We start from the raw sequence: 27,577 nt of genomic DNA, 5'->3' as shown, positions 1-27,577 counted from the left end.
TAGAGGAGCTTTACTCTGTATCTAACCCTGTGCTGTACCTGTCCTGGGAGTGTTTGATGGGGACAGTGTAGAGGGAGCTTTACTCTGTATCTAACCCCGTGCTGTACCTGTCCTGGGAGTGTTTGATGGGGTCAGCGTAGAGGGAGCTTTACTCTGTATCTAACCCCGTGCTGTACCTGTCCTGGGAGTGTTTGATGGGGACAGTGTAGAGGGTTCTTTACTCTGTATCTAACCCCGTGCTGTACCTGTCCTGGGAGTGTTTGATGGGACAGTGTAGAGGGAGCTTTACTCTGTATCTAACCCCGTGCTGTACCTGTCCTGGGAGTGTTTGATGGGGACAGTGTACAGGGAGCTTTACTCTGTATCTAACCCCGTGCTGTACCTGTCCTGGGAGTGATTGATGGGGACAGTGTAGAGGGAGCTTTACTCTGTATCTAACCCCGTGCTGTACCTGTCCTGGGAGTGTTTGATGGGGACAGTGTAGAGGGAGCTTTGCTGTGTGTCTAACCCCATGCTGTACCTGTCCTGGGAGTGTTTGATGGGGACAGTGTAGAGGGAGCTTTACTCTATATTTAACCCCGTGCTGTGCCTGTCCTGGGAGTGTTTGATGGGGACAGTGTAGAGGGAGCTTTACTCTGTATCTAACCCCGTGCTGTACCTGTCCTGGGAGTGTTTGATGGGGACAGTGTACAGGGAGCTTTACTCTGTATCTAACCCCGTGCTGTACCTGTCCTGGGAGTGTTTCATGGGGACAGTGTAGAGGGAGCTTTGCTGTGTGTCTAACCCCGTGCTGTACCTGTCCTGGGAGTGTTTGATGGGGTCAGTGTAGAGGGAGCTTTACTCTGTATCTAACACCGTGCTGTACCTGTCCTGGGAGTGTTTGATGGGGACAGTGTAGAGGGAGCTTTACTCTGTATCTAACCCCGTGCTGTACCTGTCCTGGGAGTGTTTGATGGGGACAGTGTAGAGGGAGCTTTACTCTGTATCTAACCCCATGCTGTCCCTGTCCTGGGAGTGTTTGTTGGGGACAGTGTAGAGGGATCTTTACTCTGTATCTAACCCCGTGCTGTACCTGTCCTGGGAGTGTTTGATGGGGACAGTGTAGAGGGAGCTTTACTCTGTATCTAACCCCGTGCTGTACCTGTCCTGGGAGTGTTTGATGGGGACAGTGTAGAGGGAGCTTTACTCTGTATCTAACACCGTTCTGTACCTGTCCTGGGAGTGTTTGATGGGGACAGTGGATAGGGAGCTTTACTCTGTATCTAACACCGTGCTGTACCTGTCCTGGGCGTGTTTGATGGGGACAGTGTAGAGGGAGCTTTACTCTGTATCTAACCCCGTGCTGTACCTGTCCTGGGAGTGTTTGATGGGGACAGTGTAGAGGGAGCTTTACTCTGTATCTAACCCCGTGCTGTACCTGTCCTGGGAGTGTTTGATGGGGTCAGCGTAGAGGGAGCTTTACTCTGTATCTAACCCCGTGCTGTACCTGTCCTGGGAGTGTTTGATGGGGACAGTGTAGAGGGATCTTTACTCTGTATCTAACCCCGTGCTGTACCTGTCCTGGGAGTGTTTGATGGGGACAGTGTAGAGGGAGCTTTACTCTGTATCTAACCCCGTGCTGTACCTGTCCTGGGAGTGTTTGATGGGGACAGTGTACAGGGAGCTTTGCTGTGTGTCTAACCCCATGCTGTACCTGTCCTGGGAGTGTTTGATGGGGACAGTGTAGAGGGAGCTTTACTCTAGTATCTAACCCCGTGCTGTACCTGTCCTGGGAGTGTTTGATGGGGACAGTGTAGAGGGAGCTTTACTCTGTATCTAACCCCGTGCTGTACCTGTCCTGGGAGTGTTTGATGGGGACAGTGTAGAAGGAGCTTTACTCTGTATCTAACCCCGTGCTGTACCTGTCCTGGGAGTGTTTGATGGGGACAGTGTAGAGGGAGCTTTACTCTGTATCTAACCCCGTGCTGTACCTGTCCTGGGAGTGTTTGATGGGGACAGTGTAGAGGGAGCTTTACTCTGTATCTAACCCCGTGCTGTACCTGTCCTGGGAGTGTTTGATGGGGACAGTGTAGAGGGAGCTTTACTCTGTATCTAACACCGTGCTGTACCTGTCCTGGGAGTGTTTGATGGGGACAGTGTAGAGGGAGCTTTACTCTGTATCTAACCCCGTGCTGTACCTGTCCTGGGAGTGTTTGATGGGGACAGTGTAGAGGGAGCTTTACTCTGTATCTAACCCCGTGCTGTACCTGTCCTGGGAGTGTTTGATGGGGACAGTGTAGAGGGAGCTTTACTCTGTATCTAACCCCGTGCTGTACCTGTCCTGGGAGTGTTTGATGGGGACAGTGTAGAGGGAGCTTTACTCTGTATCTAACCCCGTGCTGTACCTGTCCTGGGAGTGTTTGATGGGGACAGTGTAGAGGGAGCTTTACTCTGTATCTAACCCCGTGCTGTACCTGTCCTGGGAGTGTTTGATGGGGACAGTGTAGAGGGAGCTTTACTCTGTATCTAACCCCGTGCTGTACCTGTCCTGGGAGTGTTTGATGGGGACAGTGTAGAGGGAGCTTTACTCTGTATCTAACCCCGTGCTGTACCTGTCCTGGGAGTGTTTGATGGGGACAGTGTAGAGGGAGCTTTACTCTGTATCTAACCCCATGCTGTACCTGTCCTGGGAGTGTTTGATGGGGACAGTGTAGAGGGATCTTTACTCTGTATCTAACCCCGTGCTGTACCTGTCCTGGGAGTGTTTGATGGGGACAGTGTAGAGGGAGCTTTACTCTGTATCTAACCCCGTGCTGTACCTGTCCTGGGAGTGTTTGATGGGGACAGTGTAGAGGGAGCTTTACTCTGTATCTAACACCGTGCTGTACCTGTCCTGGGAGTGTTTGATGGGGACAGTGGATAGGGAGCTTTACTCTGTATCTAACACCGTGCTGTACCTGTCCTGGGAGTGTTTGATGGGGACAGTGTAGAGGGAGCTTTACTCTGTATCTAACCCCGTGCTGTACCTGTCCTGGGAGTGTTTGATGGGGACAGTGTAGAGGGAGCTTTACTCTGTATCTAACCCCGTGCTGTACCTGTCCTGGGAGTGTTTGATGGGGTACAGTGTAGAGGGAGCTTTACTCTGTATCTAACCCCGTGCTGTACCTGTCCTGGGAGTGTTTGATGGGGACAGTGTAGAGGGAGCTTTACTCTGTATCTAACCCCGTGCTGTACCTGTCCTGGGAGTGTTTGATGGGGACAGTGTAGAGGGAGCTTTACTCTGTATCTAACCCCGTGCTGTACCTTTCTTGGGAGTGTTTGATGGGGACAGTGTTGAGGGAGCATTAGCTGTATCTAACCCCATGCTGTACCTGTCCTGGGAGTGTTTGATGGGGACAGTGTAGAGGGAGCTTTACTCTGTATCTAACCCCGTGCTGTACCTGTCCTGGGAGTGTTTGATGGGGACAGTGTAGAGGGAGCTTTACTCTGTATCTAACCCCGTGCTGTACCTGTCCTGGGAGTGTTTGATGGGGACAGTGTAGAGGGAGCTTTACTCTGTATCTAACCCCGTGCTGTACCTGTCCTGGGAGTGTTTGATGGGGACAGTGTAGAGGGAGCTTTACTCTGTATCTAACACCGTGCTGTACCTGTCCTGGGAGTGTTTGATGGGGACAGTGTAGAGGGAGCTTTACTCTGTATCTAACCCCGTGCTGTACCTGTCCTGGGAGTGTTTGATGGGGACAGTGTAGAGGGAGCTTTACTCTGTATCTAACCCCGTGCTGTACCTGTCCTGGGAGTGTTTGATGGGGACAGTGTAGAGGGAGCTTTACTCTGTATCTAACCCCGTGCTGTACCTGTCCTGGGAGTGTTTGATGGGGACAGTGTAGAGGGAGCTTTACTCTGTATCTAACCCCGTGCTGTACCTGTCCTGGGAGTGTTTGATGGGGACAGTGTAGAGGGAGCTTTACTCTGTATCTAACCCCGTGCTGTACCTGTCCTGGGAGTGTTTGATGGGGACAGTGTAGAGGGAGCTTTACTCTGTATCTAACCCCGTGCTGTACCTGTCCTGGGAGTGTTTGATGGGGACAGTGTAGAGGGAGCTTTACTCTGTATCTAACCCCGTGCTGTACCTGTCCTGGGAGTGTTTGATGGGGACAGTGTAGAGGGAGCTTTACTCTGTATCTAACCCCGTGCTGTACCTGTCCTGGGAGTGTTTGATGGGGTCAGTGTAGAGGGAGCTTTACTCTGTATCTAACCCCGTGCTGTACCTGTCCTGGGAGTGTTTGATGGGGACAGTGTAGAGGGAGCTTTACTCTGTATCTAACCCCGTGCTGTACCTGTCCTGGGAGTGTTTGATGGGGACAGTGTAGAGGGAGCTTTACTCTGTATCTAACCCCGTGCTGTACCTGTCCTGGGAGTGTTTGATGGGGACAGTGTAGAGGGAGCTTTACTCTGTATCTAACCCCGTGCTGTACCTGTCCTGGGAGTGTTTGATGGGGACAGTGTAGAGGGAGCTTTACTCTGTATCTAACCCCGTGCTGTACCTGTCCTGGGAGTGTTTGATGGGGACAGTGTAGAGGGAGCTTTACTCTGTATCTAACCCCGTGCTGTACCTGTCCTGGGAGTGTTTGATGGGGACAGTGTAGAGGGAGCTTTACTCTGTATCTAACCCCGTGCTGTACCTGTCCTGGGAGTGTTTGATGGGGACAGTGTAGAGGGAGCTTTACTCTGTATCTAACCCCGTGCTGTACCTGTCCTGGGAGTGTTTGATGGGGACAGTGTAGAGGGAGCTTTACTCTGTATCTAACCCCGTGCTGTACCTGTCCTGGGAGTGTTTGATGGGGACAGTGTAGAGGGAGCTTTACTCTGTATCTAACCCCGTGCTGTACCTGTCCTGGGAGTGTTTGATGGGGACAGTGTAGAGGGAGCTTTACTCTGTATCTAACCCCGTGCTGTACCTGTCCTGGGAGTGTTTGATGGGGACAGTGTAGAGGGAGCTTTACTCTGTATCTAACCCCGTGCTGTACCTGTCCTGGGAGTGTTTGATGGGGACAGTGTAGAGGGAGCTTTACTCTGTATCTAACCCCGTGCTGTACCTGTCCTGGGAGTGTTTGATGGGGACAGTGTAGAGGGAGCTTTACTCTGTATCTAACCCCGTGCTGTACCTGTCCTGGGAGTGTTTGATGGGGACAGTGTAGAGGGAGCTTTACTCTGTATCTAACCCCGTGCTGTACCTGTCCTGGGAGTGTTTGATGGGGACAGTGTAGAGGGAGCTTTACTCTGTATCTAACCCCGTGCTGTACCTGTCCTGGGAGTGTTTGATGGGGACAGTGTAGAGGGAGCTTTACTCTGTATCTAACCCTGTGCTGTACCTGTCCTGGGAGTGTTTGATGGGGACAGTGTAGAGGGAGCTTTACTCTGTATCTAACACCGTGCTGTACCTGTCCTGGGAGTGTTTGATGGGGACAGTGTAGAGGGAGCTTTACTCTGTATCTAACCCCGTGCTGTACCTGTCCTGGGAGTGTTTGATGGGGACAGTGTAGAGGGAGCTTTACTCTGTATCTAACCCCGTGCTGTACCTGTCCTGGGAGTGTTTGATGGGGACAGTGTAGAGGGAGCTTTACTCTGTATCTAACCCCGTGCTGTACCTGTCCTGGGAGTGTTTGATGGGGACAGTGTAGAGGGAGCTTTACTCTGTATCTAACCCCGTGCTGTACCTGTCCTGGGAGTGTTTGATGGGGACAGTGTAGAGGGAGCTTTACTCTGTATCTAACCCCGTGCTGTATCTGTCCTGGGAGTGTTTGATGGGGACAGTGTAGAGGGGGCTTTACTCTGTATCTAACCCCGTGCTGTACCTGTCCTGGGAGTGTTTGATGGGGTCAGTGGAGAGGGAGCTTTACTCTGTATCTAACCCCATGCTGTACCTGTCCTGGGAGTGTTTGATGGGGACAGTGTAGATTGGATTGGATTGGATTTGTTTATTGTCACGTGTACCGAGGTACAGTGAAAAGTATTTTTCTGCAAGCAGCTCAACAGATCATTCAGTACATGGGAAGAAAAGGGAATTGAACAGAATTCAAGAAAATACATGAGAATACATAATAGGGCAACACAAGGTATAAAATGTAACTACATAAGCATTGGCATCGGATGAAGCAGACAGGGTGTAGTGTTAATGAGGACAGTCCATAAAAGGGTCATTTTGGAGTCTGGTGACAGTGGGGAAGAAGCTGTTTTTGAGTCTGTTCGTCCGTGTTCTCAGACTTCTGAATCTCCTGCCCGATGGAAGAAGTTGGAAAAGCGAGGAAGCCGGGTGGGAGGGATCTTTGATTATGCTGCCTGCTTTCCCCCGGCAGCGGGAGGTGTAGATGGAATCAATGGATGGGAGGCAGGTTTGTGTGATGGACTGGGCGGTATTCACGACTCTCTGAAGTTCCTTGCGGTCCTGGGCCGAGCAGTTGCCATACCAGGCTGTGATGCAGCCAGAGAGGATGCTCTCTATAGTGCATCTGTAAACGTTGGTAAGGGTTAATGTGGACATGCCGAATTTCCTTAGTTTCCTGAGGAAGTAAAGGCGCTGTTGTGCTTTCTTGGTGATAGCGTTGACGTGAGTGGACCAGGATAGATTTTTGGTGATGTGCACCCCTAGGAATTTGAAACTGCTCACCATCTCTACCTCGGTTCCGTTGATGCTGACAGGGGTGTGTACAGTACTTTGCTTCCTGAAGTCGATGACCAGCTCTTTAGTTTTGCTGGCATTAAGGGAGAGATTGTTGTCGTTGCACCACTCCACTAGGTTCTCTATTTCCCTCCTGTATTCAGACTCGTCGTTATTCGAGATCCGGCCCACTATGGTCGTATCGTCAGCAAACTTGTAGATGGAGTTGGAACCAAGTTTTGCCACGCAGTCGTGTGTGTACAGGGAGTAGAGTAGGGGGCTAAGTACGCAGCCTTGCTGGGCACCGGTGTTGAGGACTATTGTGGAGGAGGTGTTGGTGTTCATTCTTACTGACTGTGGTCTGTTGGTCAGAAAGTCAAGGATCCAGTTGCAGAGAGGGAGCTTTACTCTGTATCTAACCCCGTGCTGTACCTGACCTGAGAGTGTTTGATGGGGACAGTGTAGAGGGAGCTTTACTCTGTATCTAACCCCGTGCTGTACCTGACCTGAGAGTGTTTGATGGGGACAGTGTAGAGGGAGCTTTACTCTGTATCTAACCCCGTGCTGTACCTGACCTGAGAGTGTTTGATGGGGACAGTGTAGAGGGAGCTTTACTCTGTATCTAACCCCGTGCTGTACCTGTCCTGGGAGTGTTTGATGGGGACAGTGTAGAGGGAGCTTTACTCTGTATCTAACCCTGTGCTGTACCTGTCCTGGGAGTGTTTGGTGGGGACAGTGTGGAGGGAGCTTTACTCTGTATCTAACCCCGTGCTGTACCTGTCCTGGAAGTGTTTGATGGGGACAGTGTAGAGGGAGCTTTACTCTGTATCTAACCCCGTGCTGTACCTGTCCTGGGAGTGTTTGATGGGGACAGTGTAGAGGGAGCTTTACTCTGTATCTAACCCCGTGCTGTACCTGTCCTGGGAGTGTTTGATGGGGACAGTGTAGAGGGAGCTTTACTCTGTATCTAACCCTGTGCTGTACCTGTCCTGGGAGTGTTTGATGGGGACAGTGTGGAGGGAGCTTTACTCTGTATCTAACACCGTGCTGTACCTGTCCTGGAAGTGTTTGATGGGGACAGTGTAGAGGGAGATTTACTCTGTATCTAACCCCGTGCTGTACCTTGTCCTGGGAGTGTTTGATGGGGACAGTGTAGAGGGAGCTTTACTCTGTATCTAACCCTGTGCTGTACCTGTCCTGGGAGTGTTTGATGGGGACAGTGTAGAGGGAGCTTTACTCTGTATCTAACCCCGTGCTGTACCTGTCCTGGGAGTGTTTGATGGGGACAGTGTAGAGGGAGCTTTACTCTGTATCTAACCCCGTGCTGTACCTGTCCTGGGAGTGTTTGATGGGGACAGTGTAGAGGGAGCTTTACTCTGTATCTAACACCGTGCTGTACCTGTCCTGGGAGTGTTTGATGGGGTCAGTGTAGAGGGAGCTTTACTCTGTATCTAACCCCGTGCTGTACCTGTCCTGGGAGTGTTTGATGGGGACAGTGTAGAGGGAGCTTTACTCTGTATCTAACCCCGTGCTGTACCTGTCCTGGGAGTGTTTGATGGGGACAGTGTAGAGGGAGCTTTACTCTGTATCTAACCCCGTGCTGTACCTGTCCTGGGAGTGTTTGATGGGGACAGTGTAGAGGGAGCTTTACTCTGTATCTAACCCCGTGCTGTACTTGTCCTGGGAGTGTTTGATGGGACAGTGTAGAGGGAATATCACCCTTTTCGTAAAGTCTGTGTTGTTCTTTCATTTGTAGAGTTCCAATGTCGGTACGTTTCGCATTGACTATGAGAAAAATTGCTTCAGTAAGGATGGTTCCTGTTTCCGGTACATCTCTGGGAGTATACACTATTTTCGAGTTCCACATATCTATTGGAAAGACAGATTGCAGAAAATGTACATGGCCGGGCTCAACGCGATCCAGGTGTAAGTGAAGCACAACTATCAGAGGGTCAGTAATGAGGGAGTGCTGCACTGTCAGAGGGTCTGTACTGAGGGAGTGCAGCACTGTCAGAGGGTCAACACTGAGGGGGTGCCGCACTGTCAGAGGGTCAGTACTGAGGGAGTGCCGCACTGTCAGAGGGTCAGTACTGAGGGAGTGCCGCACTGTCAGAGTGTCAGTACTGAGGGTGCCGCACTGTCAGAGGGTCTGTACTGAGGGAGTGCCGCACTGGCAGAGGGTCAGTAATGAGGGAGTGCTGCACTGTCAGAGGGTCTGTACTGAGGGAGTGCCGCACTGTCAGAGTGTCAGTACTGAGGGTGCCGCACTGTCAGAGGGTCTGTACTGAGGGAGTGCCGCACTGGCAGAGGGTCAGTACTGAGGGAGTGCCGCACTGTCAGAGGGTCAGTACTGAGGGAGTGCCGCACTGTCAGAGGGTCAGTACTGAGGGAGTGCTGCACGGTCAGAGGGTCAGTACTGAGGGAGTGCCGCACTGTCAGAGAGTCAGTACTGAGGGAGTGACGCACTGTCAGAGGGTCAGTACTGAGGGAGTGCCGCACTGTCAGAGGGTCAGTACTGAGGGAGTGCCGCACTGTCAGAGGGTCAGTACTGAGGGAGTGCCGCACTGTCAGAGGGTCAGTACTGAGGGAGTGCTGCACTGTCAGAGGGTCAGTACTGAGGGAGTGCCGCACTGTCAGAGGGTCAGTACTGAGGGAGTGCCGCACTGTCAGAGGGTCAGTACTGAGGGAGTGCCGCACTGTCAGAGGGTCAGTACTGAGGGAGTGCTGCACTGTCAGAGGGTCAGTACTGAGGGAGTGCTGCACTGTCAGAGGGTCAGTACTGAGGGAGTGCCGCAGTGCCAGAGGGTCAGTACTGAGGGAGTGCCGCACTGTCAGAGGGTCAGTACTGAGGGAGTGCCGCACTGTCAGAGGGTCAGTACTGAGGGAGTGCCGCACTGTCAGAGGGTCAGTACTGAGGGAGTGCCGCACTGTCAGAGAGTCAGTACTGAGGGAGTGCTGCACTGTCAGAGGGTCAGTACTGAGGGAGTGCTGCACTGTCAGAGGGTCAGTACTGAGGGAGTGCCGCACTGTCAGAGGGTCAGTACCGAGGGAGTGCTGCACTGTCAGAGGGTCAGTACTGAGGGAGTGCTGCACTGTCAGAGGGTCAGTACTGAGGGAGTGCCGCACTGTGATGATTTTCCCAGTTTCTTGTGGCCAATATTATCGCTCGTCAACATTATGAACTCGATTATCTGATTATTTATTTAATTGCTGAATGTGGGATCTTGCTGTGTGTTAATTGGTAGCCGCGTTTCTGTCAACACATCAAAAATCTCATTGGATGTAGAAAGGATTTGGTTACGCCGAGGTTGGGATAGTCGGTACAGAAATGCATTGTTACTCCCCTGGGGACCCCCCATTACTCAATTACCGTTTGACCCAATATTCTTTCATATAATCTACCCATAGAAACATAGAAAATAGGAGAACGAAGAGGCCATTCAGCCCTTCCAGCCTGCTCCGCTATTCATTCTGATCATGGCTGATCATCAAGTTCAATTCCCTGATCCCCCCCCCCCCCATATCCCTCGATCCCTTTGTCCCCAAGAGCTGTATCTAATTCCTTATTGAAATTACACAATGTTTTGGCCTCAACTACTTTCTGTGGGAGTGAATTCCACAGATTCCCCGCTCTCTGGGGGAAGAAATGTCTCCTCACCTCAGTCCTAAAGGTTTACCCCTTATCCCCAAACTATGACCCCCCTAGTTCTGGACCCCTCACCATCGGAACAGTATTTCTGAATCTACCTTGTCTAATCCTGTTAGAATTTTATTAGTTTCTATGAGATCCCCTCTCACTCTTCTAAACTCCAATCAATATAATCCTAACCCACTTAGTCTCTCCTCATATCACAGCCCCACCACCCCAGGAATCAGCCGGGTAAACCCTCGCTGCCCTCCCTCGAGAGCATCCCCCCCACCCAAATTCCTTTTCAACTCCCTGAAATCAGCTCTCATCCACTTGTAGGTTTTCATGTTTACACAGATACATAGAAGATAGGAGCAGGAGGCCCTTCGGCCCTTCAAGGCTGTTCCGCTTTTCATCACCATCATGGCTGATCATCCAACTCAATAGCCTAATCCTGCTTTCTCCCCATAGCCTTTGATTCCATTCTTCCCAAGTGCTATATCCAGCTGCCTCTTGAATATATTCAATGATTTAGCATCAACTACTTCCTATGGTAATGAATTCCACAGGCTCACCACTCTTTGGATGAAGAAATGTCTCCTTATCTCTGTCCGAAATGGTTTACCCTGAATCCTCAGGCTGTGACCCCTGGTTCTGGACACACCCATCATTGGGAACATCTTCTCACATCTATCCTGTCTAGTCCTGTTAGAATTTTATAAGTCTCTATGAGATCCCCCCTCATTCTTCTGAACTCCAGCGAGAACAATCCCAACCGAGTCAATCTCTCCTCATATCTCAGTCCCACCATCCCTGGAATCAGTCTGGTAAACCTTCGCTGCACTCCCTCGAGAGCAAGAACATCCTTCCTCAGAGAAGGAGACCAAAACTGCGCACAATACTCCAGGTGTGGCCTCACCAAGGCCCTGTACAATTGCAGCAACACATCCCTGCTTCTATACTCGAAACCTCTCGCAATGAAGGCCAACATACCATTAGCCTTCTTTACCGCCTGTTGTACCTGCATGCTTACCTTCAGCGACTGGTGTACAAGGACACCCAGGTCCCGCTGCACACTCCCCTCTCCCAATTTACAACCATTCAGGTAGTAATCTGCCTTCCTGTTTTTGCTTCCAAAATGAATAACCTCACACTTATCCAAATTATACTGCATCTGCCATTGATTTGCCCACTCGCCCAACCTGCCCAGATCTTGCTGTAGGATCCCTGCATCCTCGTCACAATTCACCCTCCCACCTAACTTGGTATCATCTGCAAACTTTGAGATGTTACATTTTGTTCCCTCATCCAAATCATTAATACAGTAGTCCCCCGTTATAACGCGGGTGTTGGGGTCCAAGACAGCCACCCGCGTTACATCCGAGCCGCGGATATCCACGATGGGGGTTTTAAATTTATTTAAAAATCTATGCATGCGCTTCCCATTGTGAGTCTACGAGGCGTGCTTAAACCACTATACAATCCATGACTGTCTTCAGTCCTCGGTGATATGGAGGACGGGGGGCGGGGGGAGAGGTCAGAGCCCCTGAAGCCTCGAGTTAAACTTGGTTAAAGTGACAGGTGCCACTTTTAAAACGGAGTGACTAGGCGCTACTGCAATGTAAATATCCCCGGTCTGGTCCATCCAGAGTCCTGACCGCCACCGGTTTAAAGAACCCCCTGCTCCAATCCTCTGTGACAGCAAATATGGTCGGTTACAGATTAAAGTGTGAAATGTTGTGGGCGAAATTCTCCGCCCCCCACGAAGGGTGGGAGAATAGCGGGAGGGCCTTCCCGACATTTTTGCCGCCCTCCCGCTATTCTCCCCCCCCCCCCCCCGCCGAAGTCCCGACCCGAATCGCTGCCGCCGTTTTTTTACGGCCGGCAGCGATTCACAGCTGTTAGATGGGCCGAAGTCCCAGCCCTTTCCGCCGTTTTTACGAACGGCAAACACACCTGGTCTTGCCGTTCGTAAAAACGGCGTCACAAACTCGCTATTAATAACCATGGCACCGATTGGCACGGCCGTACCACGGCCGTGCCATGGGCCCGCGATCGGTGGGCACCGATCACGGGCAGCGGGCCCGATGCCCGCGCACTACTTGTCCTTCCGCCGCCCCGCAGTATCCATTCGCGGGGCGGCTGAGGGGCAACCCGGCCCGCGCATGCGCGGGTTTCGCGCAAAAACGCGATGACGTCACCCGCGCATGCGCGGGTTGGAGTCTTCCAAACTGCGCATGCGCGGCTGACGTCATATGACGCGTCAGCCGGCGCTAACTCCGGCAAGCGGGCTTAACGATTTTCGTTAAGCCCGTCTTGCCGGAGCCTACGGCGTCGGGCTGCTAGCCCCGACCGGGGACCAGAATCGGTCCCCCGTCGGGAAGGGGCGCCCTGCCGTATAACCCGCCCGGGTTTTACGGCAGCTTTACGATTTCTCCCGTTTTGGGAGAATCGCGCCCTTTATTTCTGCATGGCCCAAGGACTACCCTTGGGCGGATGTAATTCACTCACCATCTGAGATTGCAGCCTGGAGTTTGAGATCAGTCTGTCTGCTGTGCAGGGTTGAGGCAGCTGTAGCTCTGCACTATCCACTTCCGGACACTGTGTGAGCTGCTCCTCTCTCACTGAATCTCCCTCCAATCAGCCGGCAGTGTCAACTTCAGCGGCCGGCTCACTTTGATCCGGAGAGGGAAGCTGACAGCACCCGGCTGTTTCGAGTAAGTTAGAATCCATAAGCCCCCCCGCCGTATATCGCGAACCGCGGTATTGCGGAGCGCGGTATAACGGGGGACTACTGTATATATTGAGAATAGCTGGGGTCCCAGCACCGATCCCTGTGGTACCCCACTGGTTACTGCCTGCCAATTTGAAAAGGATCCATTAATCCCGACTCTTTGTTTCCTCTCTGCCAACCAGTTTTCTATCCACCTCAATACATTTCCCCCAATCCCATGTGCTTTAATTTTGCACAATAATCTCTCATGTGGAACTTTGTCAAACATCTTCTGAAAGTCCAAATATGAAAAATGAAATGAAAATCGCTTATTGTCACGAGTAGGCTTCAATGAAGTTACTGTGAAAAGCCCCTAGTCGCCACATTCCGGCGCCTGTCCGGGGAGGCTGGTACGGGAATCGAACCGTGCTGCTGGCCTGCTTGGTCTGCTTTCAAAGCCAGCGATTTAGCCCTGTGCTTAACAGCCCCTCATATACCACATCGACTGGCTCCCCCTTGTTAACTGTACTGGTTACATCTTCAAAGAATTCCAACAGATTTGTCAAGCGTGATTTCCCTTCATCAATCCATGCTGACTCTGACTGATCCTGCCACTGCTTTCTAAATGTCCCGCTATAAAGTCCTTGATAATGGATTTGAGAACTTTCCCCACTACCGATGTTAGGCTTACTGGTCTATAATTCCCTGTTTTTTCTCTAACTCCCTTTTTGAATATCGGAGTGACGTGAGCTACCCTCCAATCTGCAGGGACAGTTCCAGAGTCTATAGAATCCCGGAAGATGACCACCAATGCATCCACTATTTCCAGAGCCACCTCCTTAACTACTCTGGGATGCAGATTCTCAGGCCCTGGGGATTTATCCGCCTTCAATCCCATCAATTTCCCTATCACCATTTCTCTACTAATGTTGATCTCCCTCAGTTCTTCCCTCTCAGTAAACCTTTCATTCTCCAGCATTTCTGAGATCTGATTTCTGTCCTCATTTGTGAAGACAGAACCAAAGTATGTATTCAATTGCTCAGCCATTTCTTTCTCCCTTATTATGCATTCCCCTGTTTCTGTCTATAGGGGGCCTACATTTCTCTACCAATCTCTTTCTCTTCACATATCTGTCAAAACTCTTAGTGTCAGTCTCTGTGTTCCCTGCAAGCTTCCTTTCGTACTGTACTTTCCCCTTCTTAATCAATCCTGATGAAACCATCAATTCACTAGACACGTGCTTTAAGATATGAACAGTGGTTTTAATCTACTTACAACAGAGCCAGCCTGTTCCGCGTTGAACTCTCGATGAACTGAACGACTGGCTCTGAGCATTGGTATTTATACAGCAGTCCAGGGGGAGGAGTCATGGGCGGAGCCAAGGGTGGAGCCCTGTACAAACTCCTAAGCATTCCCAGCGCTACTCCCCCTAGTGGTCGGACAACACAACTGCGCTTACAAATGCATGGTCTCATGTATATACAATACAGTGTGAATTACGGAGTTACATTCACCACATTCACCCCCTCTGGCGGGGGTGGTGGTTCATAAATTGAGTCTGTCCGCTGTGATCTACGGAGCACCGGGGTTGCAGCCTCTTGCGGTGGCTGGACGGGTGTTGTGGGTTGGGGTACGATGGCGGACTCCAGGGAAGATCTCGTCCGAGCTCCATACCCGTCCGGTTCGACTGGGGGCTGGGGGCGCTGGGGCGCTGGGGGCGCTGGGGGCCGGGGGGGCTGGGGGCTAGCCGGTGCGGGCGCGCGGAACAGGTGGAGCGAGCTCGTGGGCTCGGGAGCGCAAGGGGGCGGCAACATGGGGTGAAGGGTGAGGGGTCCTTCTGTGGGGGTAGAGGGGGCGCTGGATCCGGCGGGTGCAAGATCCCGGAGGGATACTGTGTCCTGACGGCCGTCAGGGAACTCGACGAAGGTGTGGAGTGGTGTGGAGCAGGCGCACCTTCTCAACAAGGGGGTCGGTTTTGTGTGCACTGACGTGTTTCCTCAGGAGTCCCGGGCCCGGCGTCCTCAGCCATGCCGGAAGTGAGACCCCCGTGGTAGTGCCCCTGGAAAAAATGAAGAGCCTCTCGTGAGGGGTCTGATTGGTCGCTGTGCACAAAAGGGACCTAATAGCGTGGAGCGCGTCTGGGAGGACTTCCTGCCACTGGGAGCTTTCTAGACCGGAGGGTCAGTAGGACGGTCTTCCAGACCGTCGCGTTCTCCCTCTCCACCTGCCCGTTCCCCCTGGGATTGTAGCTGGTAGTCCTGCTCGAGGCGATGCCCTTGTCGAGCAGGTACTGACGCAGCTCGTCGCTCATGAAGGACGAACCCCAGTCGCTGTGTATGTAGCTGGGGAAACCAAACAGGGTGAAGATGCTATGCAGGGCTCTAATGACTGTGTGGGAGGTCATGTCGGGGCACGGGATAGCGAATGGGAAACGGGAGAACTCGTCTACGACGTTTAGAAAGTAAACGTTCTTGTTAATTGAGGGGAGTGGCCCTTTGAAATCGATCGTGAGGCGTTCAAAGGGCCTAGAAGCCTTGACCAGGTGGGCCCTGTCTGGTCTATAGAAGTGCGGTTTGCACTCCGCACAGATCGGGCAGTCCCTGGTGACCGCTTTTACCTCCTCGTTGGAGGAAGGCAGGTTTCGGGCCCTGATGTAGTGGGCGAGCCGGGTGACCCCCGGGTGGCAGAGGTCGTTGTGGATGACTTTCAGGCGGTCAATCTGCGCGCTGGCGCATGTCCCGCGGGACAGGGCATCCGGAGGCTCGTGGAGCTTCCCGGGTCGATACTTAATATCGTAACTATAGGTGGAGAGTTTGATCCTCCACCGCAGGATTTTATCATTTTTATTTTGCCCCTTTGCGAGTTGTCAAACATAAAGGCAACCGATCGTTGGTCGGTGATGAGGGTGAACCTCCTACCTGCGAGGTAGTGCCTCCAGTGACGGATAGCCTCTACAATGGCTTGTGCTTCTTTCTCGACTGAGGAGTGTCAGAGTTCTGAAGCGGAGAGGGTTCGGGAGAAAAATGCAACTGGTCTCCCTGCCTGATTTAGTGTGGCTGCTAGAGCTACCTCTGAGGCGTCGCTCTCAGCCTGAAAGGGAGTGGATTCATCCACCGCCTGCATGGCCGCTTTGGCGATGTCCTCCTTGATGCCGTCGAAGGCCTGCCGTGCCTCAGCTGACAGGGGAAATCGTGTGACCTTAAAGAGTGGGCGGGCTTTGTCCGCATATTGAGGGACCCACTGTGCGTAGTAGGAGAAGCCCAAGCACCGTTTGAGGGCCTTGGGGCAATGGGGGAGGGGGAGTTCTAAGAGGGGGCGCATACGGTCCGGGTCTGGGCCCAGGACTCCGTTTTCCACGACATAGCCGAGGATGGCCAGTCTGTTTGTGCGGAAAACGCATTTCTCCTTGTTGTACGTGAGGTTTAATTTCTGAGCCGTCTGGAGAAAATGGTGGAGGTTGGCGTCGTGGTCCTGCTGGTCATAGCCGCAGATGGTGACATTGTCCAAGTACGGAAACGTGGCCCGCAGCCCGTACTGGTCCACCATTCGGTCCATTGCTCATTGGAACACCGAGACCCCATTAGTGACGCCGAAGGGGACCCGGAGGAAATGGAAGAGGCGGCCATCGGCCTCGAATGCCGTGTAGTGGCGATCCTCCGGGCGGATTGGGAGCTGGTGGTATGCAGACTTCAGATCCACCGTGGAAAAGAGCTGGTACTGGGCGATCTGGTTTATCATGTCTGCAATCCTGGGGAGGGGATACGCGTCGAGGAGCGTAAATCTATTTATGGTCTGACTATAGTCGACCACCATACGGAATTTTTCCCCGGTCTTCACGACCACCACCACCTGAGCTCTCCAGGGACTATTGCTGGCCTCTATAATCCCCTCACTGAGAAGCCTTCGGACCTCTGCTCTGATAAATACCCTATCCTGCAGGCTATACCGCCTGCTACGAGTGGCTACGGGTTTACAGTCCTTAGGTGAGATTGGCAAAGAGAGGAGGGGGGGGGGATTCGCAGCGTAGCGAGGCTGCAGATAGTGAGTGGGGGCAGGGGCCCGCCGAAGCTGAGGGTGAGGCTCTTGAGGTTGCATTGAAAATCTAGGCCTAATCAGAGTGGCGTGCAGAGTTCGGGCAAAACGTTGAGTTGCAATTTTGCATAGCTAGCGCCTCGGATTGTGAGTGTCGCGGCGGTGCGTCCCTGGATCTGGACAGAATGGGAGCCTGAAGTGAGCGAGATAGTTTGCCGCACGGGGAAAACGGGGAGCGAACAGCGTCTTACCAGGTCTGGATGTATGAAGCTCTCTGTGCTCCCAGAGTCGAAGAGGCACGGCGTGCTGTACCCGTTGATATGGACCTCTGCCATCGAGTTTCGCAGATGCTTCGGGCGCGATTGGTCCAGGGTGACTGCGCTGAGTTGCGGGTAGTCGGCGGCTCGATCAGCTGTGCTGGAGTGGCCCCGTGATGACTGCCCTCTGTGTTCATAGTCGTCGAGGTGAGTTTCAGAGTTTGAAGGGGATGGATCCCAAGATGGCCGCCCCCATGAGTCGCACATGGCCGGCCGCATGGAGGAGGATTGCCAAGATGGCCGCCCCCATGAGTCGCACATGTCGGGTGGGGGCGGAGTCGGCAAGGAGGCTGCAGCATTTCGGGGCCTGCAGGCCTGTGAATTCAGGGAACGAGTGCTTTGAGCCGTGGGAGGGTTAGAGGCTGGGGCTTTCTTTGCCAGACACACTCTGGCATAATGTCCTTTCCGCCCACAGCTGCTGCAGGTCGCGTTGCGGGCCGGGCAGTGCTGCCGTGAGTGCTGATTCTGGCCGCAAAAATGGCAGACTGGGGCAGCATTGTGGCTGGGCGGCTGGGGCAGCATTGTGGCTGGGCGGCTGGGGCAGCATGGTGGCTGGGCGGCTGGGGCAGCATGGTGGCTGGGCGGCTGGGGCAGCATGGTGGCTGGGCGGCTGGGGCAGCATGGTGGCTGGGCGGCTGGGGCAGCATGGTGGCTGGGGCAGCATGGTGGCTGGGGCAGCATGGTGGCTGGGCGGCTGGGGCAGCATGGTGGCTGGGTGGCTGGGGCAGCATGGTGGCTGGGCGGCTGGGGCAGCATGGTGGCTGGGCGGCTGGGGCAGCATGGTGGCTGGGCGGCTGGGGCAGCATTGTGGCTGGGCGGCTGGGGCAGCATTGTGGCTGGGCGGCTGGGGTGTGGCTGGGCGGCTGGGGCAGCATTGTGGCTGGGCGGCTGGGGCAGCATTGTGGCTGGGCGGCTGGGGTGTGGCTGGGCGGCTGGGGCAGCATGGCGGCTGGGGCAGCATGGTGGCTGGGCGGCTGGGGCAGCATTGTGGCTGGGCGGCTGGGGCAGCATGGTGGCTGGGCGGCTGGGGCAGCATGGTGGCTGGGGCAGCATGGTGGCTGGGCGGCTGGGGCAGCATGGTGGCTGGGCGGCTGGGGCAGCATGGTGGCTGGGCGGCTGGGGCAGCATTGTGGCTGGGCGGCTGGGGTGTGGCTGGGCGGCTGGGGCAGCATTGTGGCTGGGTGGCTGGGGCAGCATTGTGGCTGGGCGGCTGGGGTGTGGCTGGGCGGCTGGGGCAGCATTGTGGCTGGGCGGCTGGGGCAGCATGGTGGCTGGGCGGCTGGGGCAGCATTGTGGCTGGGCGGCTGGGGCAGCATGGTGGCTGGGCGGCTGGGGCAGCATTGTGGCTGGGGCAGCATGGTGGCTGGGCGGCTGGGGCAGCATTGTGGCTGGGCGGCTGGGGTGTGGCTGGGCGGCTGGGGCAGCATGGTGGCTGGGGCAGCATGGTGGCTGGGCGGCTGGGGCAGCATTGTGGCTGGGCGGCTGGGGTGTGGCTGGGCGGCTGGGGCAGCATGGTGGCTGGGTGGCTGGGGCAGCATGGTGGCTGGGCGGCTGGGGCAGCATGGTGGCTGGGCGGCTGGGGCAGCATGGTGGCTGGGCGGCTGGGGCAGCATGGTGGCTGGGCGGCTGGGGCAGCATGGTGGCTGGGCGGCTGGGGCAGCATGGTGGCTGGGCGGCTGGGGCAGCATGGTGGCTGGGCGGCTGGGGCAGCATGGTGGCTGGGCGGCCGCCCGGCGCAGGCCTGGGGGAGTCGCTGGTCGGGGCCCATGACGGGGTCGCGGGGTCCGCGGGGAACGAGGTGAGGCTGCGGAAGGAGACCTCCAGAGTGGTAGCAAGTTCAACAGTTGCTTCAAGATTTTGGGCCCCCTTTTCCAGCAGTCGCTGGCGCACGTAAGGTCAGCAACAAAGGCATCGCGTACAGCAAGTTCTCTTATGTTCTGCCGCGGTAACCGCCTGGTAATTACAGTCACTAGATAAAGTTTTAAGCTCTCTCAGGAATTCTGCGAGCGATTCCGTAGGCCGCTGGCGGCGAGTAGTGAACACGTGTCGCGCGTAGACCTCATTTACAGGCCTTACATACATTTTGTCGAGTAGCGCTAGGGCTTCAGTATACGAACCGGCGCAGCTTAGTTGAGTAGAGATTCTGTGGCTCACCCTCGCGTGCAGTTGGCTCAGTTTCTGCTCCTCTGTTTCGGCTGTGCTTGCTTCAGCCAGGTAGGCTTTAAAACACCGCAGCCAATGAGAAAAACATTTCTTTTGCCTCTGCATCCTGTGGTTTGAGTTCCAGTTGCTCAGGATTGAGGGCAGATTCCATGATTGATCCTGACTGTTTCTTAAGTAGATTAAATTGATGAAACCATCAATTCAACAAGACACGTGCTTTAAGATATGAACAGTGGTTTTAATCTACTTACAACAGAGCCAGCCTGTTCCGCGTTGAACTCTCGATGAACTGAATGACTGGCTCTGAGCATTGGTATTTATACAGCAGTCCAGGGGGAGGAGTCATGGGCAGAGCCAAGGGTGGAGCCCTGAACAAACTCCTAAGCATTCCCAGCGCTACTCCCCCTAGTGGTCAGGCAACGCAACTGCGCTTACAAATGCATGGTCTCATGTATATACGATTCAGTGTGAATTACGGAGTTACATTCACTACAAATCCCTTTGTCCTTCTCTGCTGATTGCTAAACTGCTCCCAATCCTCAGACCTGTGAATGTAATGCGACATGAATCCAAGGTCCCGGTTGAGGCCATCCTCATGTGCGGAACTTGGCTATCAGTTTCTGCTCCCTGATTAAATCGCATTGCATCCACCCCCCACCATCTGGCCTGGGCTTGCAAAATCCTACCAACTGTCCTGGCTTGAGGCAATTCACACCTCTTTAACCTGGGGTTACCCCTATCTCCAGTTGCTCCTTCTGGACTTGTTGACTTAATTACCTGCAAATACTCGCATTCAAAGTATTGTGTGGCATCGTTGATTTGTCGATATATATGTTTCTGGAACCCACCTCTCCATTCACCTGAGGAAGGAGCAGTGCTCCCAAAGCTAGTGATTCGAAACAAACCTGTAGGACTTAAACCTGGTGTTGTAAAACTTCTTACTGTTCTATATATAAACCACCCCAAACCCCTCGATTAGATTCCAGTCTGTAACTCACTCCCGGGTATCTGTTATTCTGTATATAAACCACCCTGAACCGCTCGATTAGATTCCAGTCTGTAACTCACTCCCGGGTATCTGTTATTCTGTATATAAACCACCCTGAACCCCTCGATTAGATTCCAGTCTGTAACTCACTCCTGGGTATCTGTTATTCTATATATAAACCACCCCAAACCCCTCGATTAGATTCCAGTCTGTAAATCACTCCCGGGTATCTGTTATTCTATATATAAACCACCCCGAACCCCTCGATTAGATTCCAGTCTGTAACTCACTCCGGGTATCTGTTATTTTATATAGAAACCACCCCGAACCCCTCGATTAGATTCCAGTCTATAACTCACTCCCGGGTATCTGTTATTCTATATATAAACCACCCCAAACCCCTCGATTAGATTCCAGTCTGTAACTCACTGCCGGGTATCTGTTATTCTGTATATAAACCACCCTGAACCCCTCGATTAGATTCCAGTCTGTAACTCACTCCCAGTATCTGTTATTCTGTATATAAACCACCCCGAACCCCTCGATTAGATTCCAGTCTGTAACTCACTGCCGGGTATCTGTTATTCTGTATATAAACCACCCTGAACCCCTCGATTAGATTCCAGTCTGTAACTCACTCCCGGGTATCTGTTATTCTGTATATAAACCACCCTGAACCCCTCGATTAGATTCCAGTCTGTAACTCACTCCTGGGTATCTGTTATTCTATATATAAACCACCCCTGAACCCCTCGATTAGATTCCAGTCTATAACTCACTCCCGGGTATCTGTTATTCTATATATAAACCACCCCAAACCCCTCGATTAGATTCCAGTCTGTAACTCACTCCCGGGTATCTGTTATTCTATATATAAACCACCCCGAACCCCTCCATTAGATTCCAGTCTGTAACTCACTCCTGGGTATCTGTTATTCTATATATAAACCACCCCGAACCCCTCGATTAGATTCCAGTCTGTAACTCACTCCCAGGTATCTGTTATTCGATATATAAACCACTCTGAACCCCTCGATTAGATTCCAGTCTGTAACTCACTCCCGGGTATCTGTTATTCTATATATAAACCACCCTGAACCCCTCGATTAGATTCCAGTCTGTAACTCACTCCCGGGGATCTGTTATTCTATATATAAACCACCCTGAACCCCTCGATTAGATTCCAGTCTGTAACTCACACCCAGGTATCTGTTATTCTGTACATAAACCACACCGAACCCCTCGATTAGAGTCTGTAACTCACTCCCGGTGATAAATGACTTGCGCAGTGTCTGTGCTTCTGGAATGATTTGTGAGGTGGGTGGAGGTCCCCAGCTGTGTGAATATTATGTTACCCATAATCCATTCTGTGTCTGATGACTCTATCCTCTCCCTATCTCCTCAGCTACGTTCCCTGGAACTACCATGAAACAACACCTGGGGTATATGACTTCAGCAATTCGAAAGATGTTGAGTATTTTCTGAGTCTTGCTCAGGAGATGGGTCTGTTTGTTATTCTCCGACCCGGACCCTACATCTGTGCCGAGTGGGAACTGGTGAGATCTGTTACACTGAGCTCAGTGCCTTGCCTGGAACAGCAGAGTGGGGGGAAGCGGGGTGGGGGTGGGGGGGGGGGGCGGGGGAGGAAGCGGGGGGGTGGAAGCGGGGGCGAGGGGGGTAGGAAGCGGGGGCGAGGGGGGGAGGAAGCGGGGGCGAGGGGGGGAGGAAGCGGGGGCGAGGGGGGAATGAAGCGGGGGCGAGGGGGGGAGGAAGCGGGGGCGAGGGGGGGAGGAAGCGGGGGGGAGGGGGGGAGGAAGCGGGGGCGAGGGGGGGAGGAAGCGGGGCGAGGGGGGAATGAAGCGGGGGCGAGGGGGGGAGGAAGCGGGGGTGAGGGGGGGAGGAAGCGGGGGTGAGGGGGGGAGGAAGCGGGGGCGAGGGGGGGGGAGGAAGCGGGGGCGAGGGGGGGGAGGAAGCGGGGGCGAGGGGGGGAGGAAGCGGGGGTGAGGGGGGGAGGAAGCGGGGGCGAGGGGGGGAGGAAGCGGGGGCGAGGGGGGGAGGAAGCGGGGGCGAGGGGGGGAGGAAGCGGGGACGAGGGGGGAGGAAGCGGGGGCGAGGGGGGAAGGAAGCGGGGGCGAGGGGGGGAGGAAGCGTGGGGGAACAATGAGCCCCCCCCCCCCCCCCCCCCCCCCCCCCCCCCCCCGCCCCGGAGATGCTCCTGCCACTCTGGGTCCACTCACTCAGTACAGGCTGGAGTAGAAGCCTGGGACCTGGGACCTGGGACCTGGGAATCCGGATCTCCCTGACCGGTATTGCAGTTGCAATATTCTCCTTTCCGATGTTCTTTTCTTTCAGGGAGGTCTGCCAGCCTGGCTGCTGCACAATTCAACAATCAGCCTGCGTTCATCAGATCCAGGTAGGAAGGCTCAGCTCGAAACAACAACACTGAGGGGCACTCGGGCAGCATGAACCTTTCCAAAAGAGAAATCAGATTTGTTGACTGAGAGACCAATAACTTTAGTGTAAGGAATTCGTCCAGAATTGGACGGATCAAACTGGAGGCAAACGGGAGGCTGAGCCTCGAGTGAACGATGTGTTGGGAAAAACATTCATTTCACCGTAGCCCTTCGGCCCAGCCTGTCCATGCCGCCCAGTTTCTATCACTAAGCTAATCCCACTTGCCCGCATTTGGCCCATATCCCTCTATACCCGCCTCTACCCCTGCCTCTGGCAGCCCGTTCCAGATGCTCACCACTCTCTGTGTGAAGAAATTTCCCCTCTGGTCCCTTCTGTATCTCTCCCCTCTCACCTTAAACCTATACCCTCTAGTTCCAGACTCCTCTACCTCTGGGAAAATATGTTGACTATCTACCTTATCGATGCTCCTCATTATTTTATGGACCTCTATACGGTCACCCCCTAAGCCTCCTGCGCTCCAGGGAAATAGTCCCAGTCTATCCAGCCTCTCCTTATAACTCAGACCATCAACTCCTGGTAGCAGCCTCGTAAATCCCTTCTGCACTCTTTCTAGTTTAACAATATCCTTCCTACAATAGGGTGGCCAGAACTGAAGACAGTGTTCCATGTGTGGCCTTACCAATGTCTTGTACAACTTCAACAAGACGTCCCAACTCCTGTATTCAATGTTCTGACCAATGAAACCCAGCCTGCTTACGGTGCCATTGGCATGAAAAGAAAGCTAATTGCTGAGGAGTTTCGTCAGTCTGTTTCGGCTTATTAATTCAGAACACACAGAGCTTCTGCAAAGAGGGAAAAAGCTTGTTTCTCTCCGAATCAAATGGTGTCCTGTTTGGCAGTCTTCATGTTGGTCCTGGTGTTGAAGCAGGTCTCTGAGAATGGAGTAGTGATTGTGTGTGTTACCCAGTTGGAAAGAGTAGAAAGCGGAGGGTCACCAGATCGATTCTGGGGATGAAAGGGTTGACGTATGAGGAGAGATTAAGCAGTTTGGGTTTATACTCGCTGGAGTTTAGAAGGATGAGAGTGACAACCCTGATTCTTTTGCTGCCAGTCTGGGCTCAATAAAATTTGAGACGGATTTGCAGGTATCAGTTATTGTTTATTTTAACCAGCTAGCTGGGTGACTCACTCTATTGGGAGAGCAGAACACCACCACTGTCTCCTGGATCTTCCACAGGGTGACTCACTCTATTGGGAGAGCAGGACACCACCACTGTCTCCTAGATCTTCCACAGCCAGAGTGCTGTAAGGACAAAACATTTCTGTACAGATACATTCAAGTTGCATCAAATTTCACAGACATACGACCAAATAAGGCAACAGTAATGAATGCAAAATTCCCATAGGCTATCCCTATACACTTCTTAACCTGGCCATACATCCTGATTGGCTCACTTCACATTCTTCAGCCCTGGGGGGGGGGGGGGGGGGGGGGGGGCCCTTTCACTCAGCATTCTCATCCTAGCAATTACCCATCCCCCCCATCCAAGCCATGCTTAGCCCAGTTCCTTTGTTCCGGCCTCTACATTATCCTAACTAATTATCCCATTTTGTATCACATTCGTTTGTTCAATTCCTCAAGAGGGGATATGATCGAGGTGTATAAAATACTAAAAGGGATTGATAAAGTAAACGTAGACCAAATGCTCCCCCTTGTGGGGCAATCTGGAACGAGAGGTCACAGATATAGGTTGAGAGGCGGTAGATTAAGAACTGAGATGAGGAGAAACTACTTCTCGCAGAGGGTGGCGAATTTGTGGAATTCGCTGCCCCGATAGTGCGGTGGAATTGGAATCATTAAATAATTTCAAGAGGGAGATAGATATATTTCTGCTATTTTTAAAAAACGGGTTAAAAGGATATGGGAAACAGGCAGTGAGGCAGCTCAGTGGTTAGCACTGTTGCTTCACAGCTCCAGGGTCCCAGGTTCAATTCCCGGCTTGGGTCATTGTCTGTGCGGAGTCCGCACGTTCTCCCCGTGTCTGCGTGGGTTTCCTCCGGGTGCTCCGGTTTCCTCCCACAAGTCCCGAAAGACGTGTTGTTAGGTGAATTGGACATTCTGAATTCGCCCTCTGTGTACCCGAACAGGCGCCGGAATGTGGCGACTAGGGGATTTTCACAGTAATTTCATTGCAGTGTTTTTTTTTAATAAATGTTTTTATTCAGTTTTCATATTTTATATTGAACAAATTACAAATTGTTAGGAGAGAAAAAAAAAACAAACACGCAAAAATTAACATACATATTTACAGGTAAGCATCTTCGTAGTAGTAACTGCGCCCCCCCCCCCTCTCAACATGTTTATTTAGTTTGGTTTTGGGCCTTAGCTAGCCATCGAACCCCCGTAACGAACCTGTAGCCCCCCCCCCCTCCCGCTACCTTCCCCCCGACTATTCTTCCTCTTGTACATTGGCCACAAATAGGTCCCGGAACAGTTGCATGAATGGCTCCCACGTTCTGTGGAAGCCGTCGTCCGACCCTCGGATGGCAAATTTGATTTTCTCCATTTGGAGAGATTCCGAGAGGTCGGACAGCCAGTCCGCAGCTCTGGGCGGTGCTGCTGACCGCCAGCCAAACAGGATTCTACGGCGGGCGATCAGGGAGGCAAAGGCAAGGGCGTCCGCCCTCCTCCCCAGGAATAGATCTGGCTGGTCTGGTACCCCGAAGACCGCCACTATCAGGCATGGCTCCACCCTCACCCCCACCACTTTGGACATAGCCTCGAAGAAGGCTGTCCAGTACTCCACGAGTCTGGGGCAAGACCAGAACATGTGGGCGTGGTTGGCCGGGCCTCTTTGGCACCGTTCACATATGTCTTCCACCTCCGGGAAGAACCTACTCATACGGGTTCTTGTTAAGTGGGCTCTATGTACCACTTTTAGTTGCGTCAGGCTGAGCCTTGCGCACGTGGAGGTGGAGTTGACCCTATGCAGTGCTTCGCTCCAGAGTCCCCACCTTATCTCCATCCCCAGGTCGTCCTCCCATTTCCTCCTTGTTGTGTCCAGTACGGTGTCGTCCCTATCTACCAGTCGGTCATACATGTCACTACAGTTCCCTTTCTCTAGGATACTTGCGTCCAGTAGGTCTTCCAGTAGTGTCTGTCGTGGCGGTTGTGGGTACGTCCTTGTCTCCTTTCGTAGGAAGTTTTTGAGCTGCAGGTACCGTAGCTCGTTCCCCCCAGCTAGCTGAAATTTCTCTGTCAGTTCGTCCAGTGTTGCGATCCTGTCGTCCGTGTATAGGTCCCTGACTGTCAGTGTCCCCCCGTCCTGCCTCCACCTTTTGAAGGTGGCGTCAGTCAGTGCTGGTGTGAACCTATGGTTGTTGCAGATGGGAGCCCTGTTCGACATTTTGGTCAGGCCAAGTTGCTGCCGCAGTTGGTTCCAGGATTGGAGGGTGGCTGTCACCACTGGGCTGCTGGAGTGTTTTTTGGGTGGGGATGGGAGTGCTGCCGTGGCGAGGGCCCGGAGGGAGGTTCCCATGCAGGAGGCCTCCTCCGCACGCACCCACTCAGCTTCTGGCTCCTGGATCCATCCCCTTACTCGCTCGGCTGTTGCTGCCCAGTGATAGAATTGTAGATTCGGGAGGGCTAACCCTCCCCTGGTTTTTGTTTTTTGTAAGACCTTCTTTGGGATCCTAGCATTTTTACCCCCCCATACGAACGCCATGATGAGTTTGTCCAGCGCTTTGAAAAAGGCCTTGGGGATGTAGATCGGAATGGATCTAAACAGGAAGAGGAACCTGGGCAGTACGTTCATTTTGATCGTCTGGACTCTCCCCGCGAGGGAGAGCGGGAGTGTGTTCCATCTTTGCAGGTCCTTTTTAACTTCCTCCGTCAGGCTGGTGAGGTTCCATTTGTGGATCCCTTTCCAGTCATGGGCTATTTGGATCCCCAGGTAGCGGAATTTATGTCGGGCTTGTTTGAACGGCAGCCCCTTTAGTGCTGCTCCCCCCCCCCCCCACCTTGCGGGTGTACTGGGAAGATCTCACTTTTGCTCATGTTGAGTTTGTAGCCCGAGAAGGCTCCAAACTCTTTCAGGAGCGCTATGATTCCGTCCATGCTGCTTTGTGGGTCCGAGATATAGAGGAGCAGATCATCCGCTTAGAGTGAGACTCTGTGCTCTCTACCTCCCCTTCGGATCCCCCTCCAATTTTTTGCTGCCCTGAGCGCGATTGCTAGCGGTTCGATTGCTAGTGCGAACAGCAGCGGGGACAGTGGGCATCCTTGTCTGGTGCCCCTGTGCAGCTGGAAGTATTGGGAGTTGGTATTGTTGGTCTGTACACTCGCCATGGGAGCGTTGTATAGGAGCTTTACCCAAGCGGTGAACCCTGTTCCAAGCCCGAACCGCTCCAGTACCTCTATGAGGTATTTCCATTCGACTCTGTCGAAGGCCTTTTCTGCGTCCAGGGAGACGATCACCTCTTGTGTTCTCTCCCCGGAGGGGGTCATTATCACGTTCAGCAGGCGCCTGATGTTCACGGTAAGCTGTCTACCTTTGACGAAGCCCGTCTGGTCCTCTGTGACCACCTCAGGTACACAGTCTTCTAGCCTTTTGGCTAGGATTTTGGCCAGTATTTTGGCGTCTGCATTCAGCAGAGATATGGGTCTGTATGACCCACATTCCG

General features: G+C 53.3%; 1 protein-coding gene across 1 annotated transcript in view; it reads left to right on the top strand.

Moving 5' to 3' along the window:
- LOC119962344 (beta-galactosidase-like) overlaps positions 1–22,945 on the top strand; it is a 36,121-nt gene extending 13,176 nt beyond the window's left edge. Inside the window, exons 2-4 of the mRNA XM_038790325.1 lie at positions 8,394–8,563; positions 21,885–22,035; positions 22,832–22,945. Of these exons, the coding sequence (XP_038646253.1) occupies positions 8,394–8,563; positions 21,885–22,035; positions 22,832–22,945 (435 nt within the window). The remainder of the gene's footprint in view (positions 1–8,393; positions 8,564–21,884; positions 22,036–22,831) is intronic.
- Positions 22,946–27,577: the final 4,632 nt, after the last annotated feature.

The sequence above is a fragment of the Scyliorhinus canicula genome, chromosome 2, assembly GCF_902713615.1.
Source record: "Scyliorhinus canicula chromosome 2, sScyCan1.1, whole genome shotgun sequence".
NCBI lineage: Eukaryota > Metazoa > Chordata > Chondrichthyes > Carcharhiniformes > Scyliorhinidae > Scyliorhinus > Scyliorhinus canicula.
This window is presented reverse-complemented; position numbering and strand designations above follow the sequence as displayed.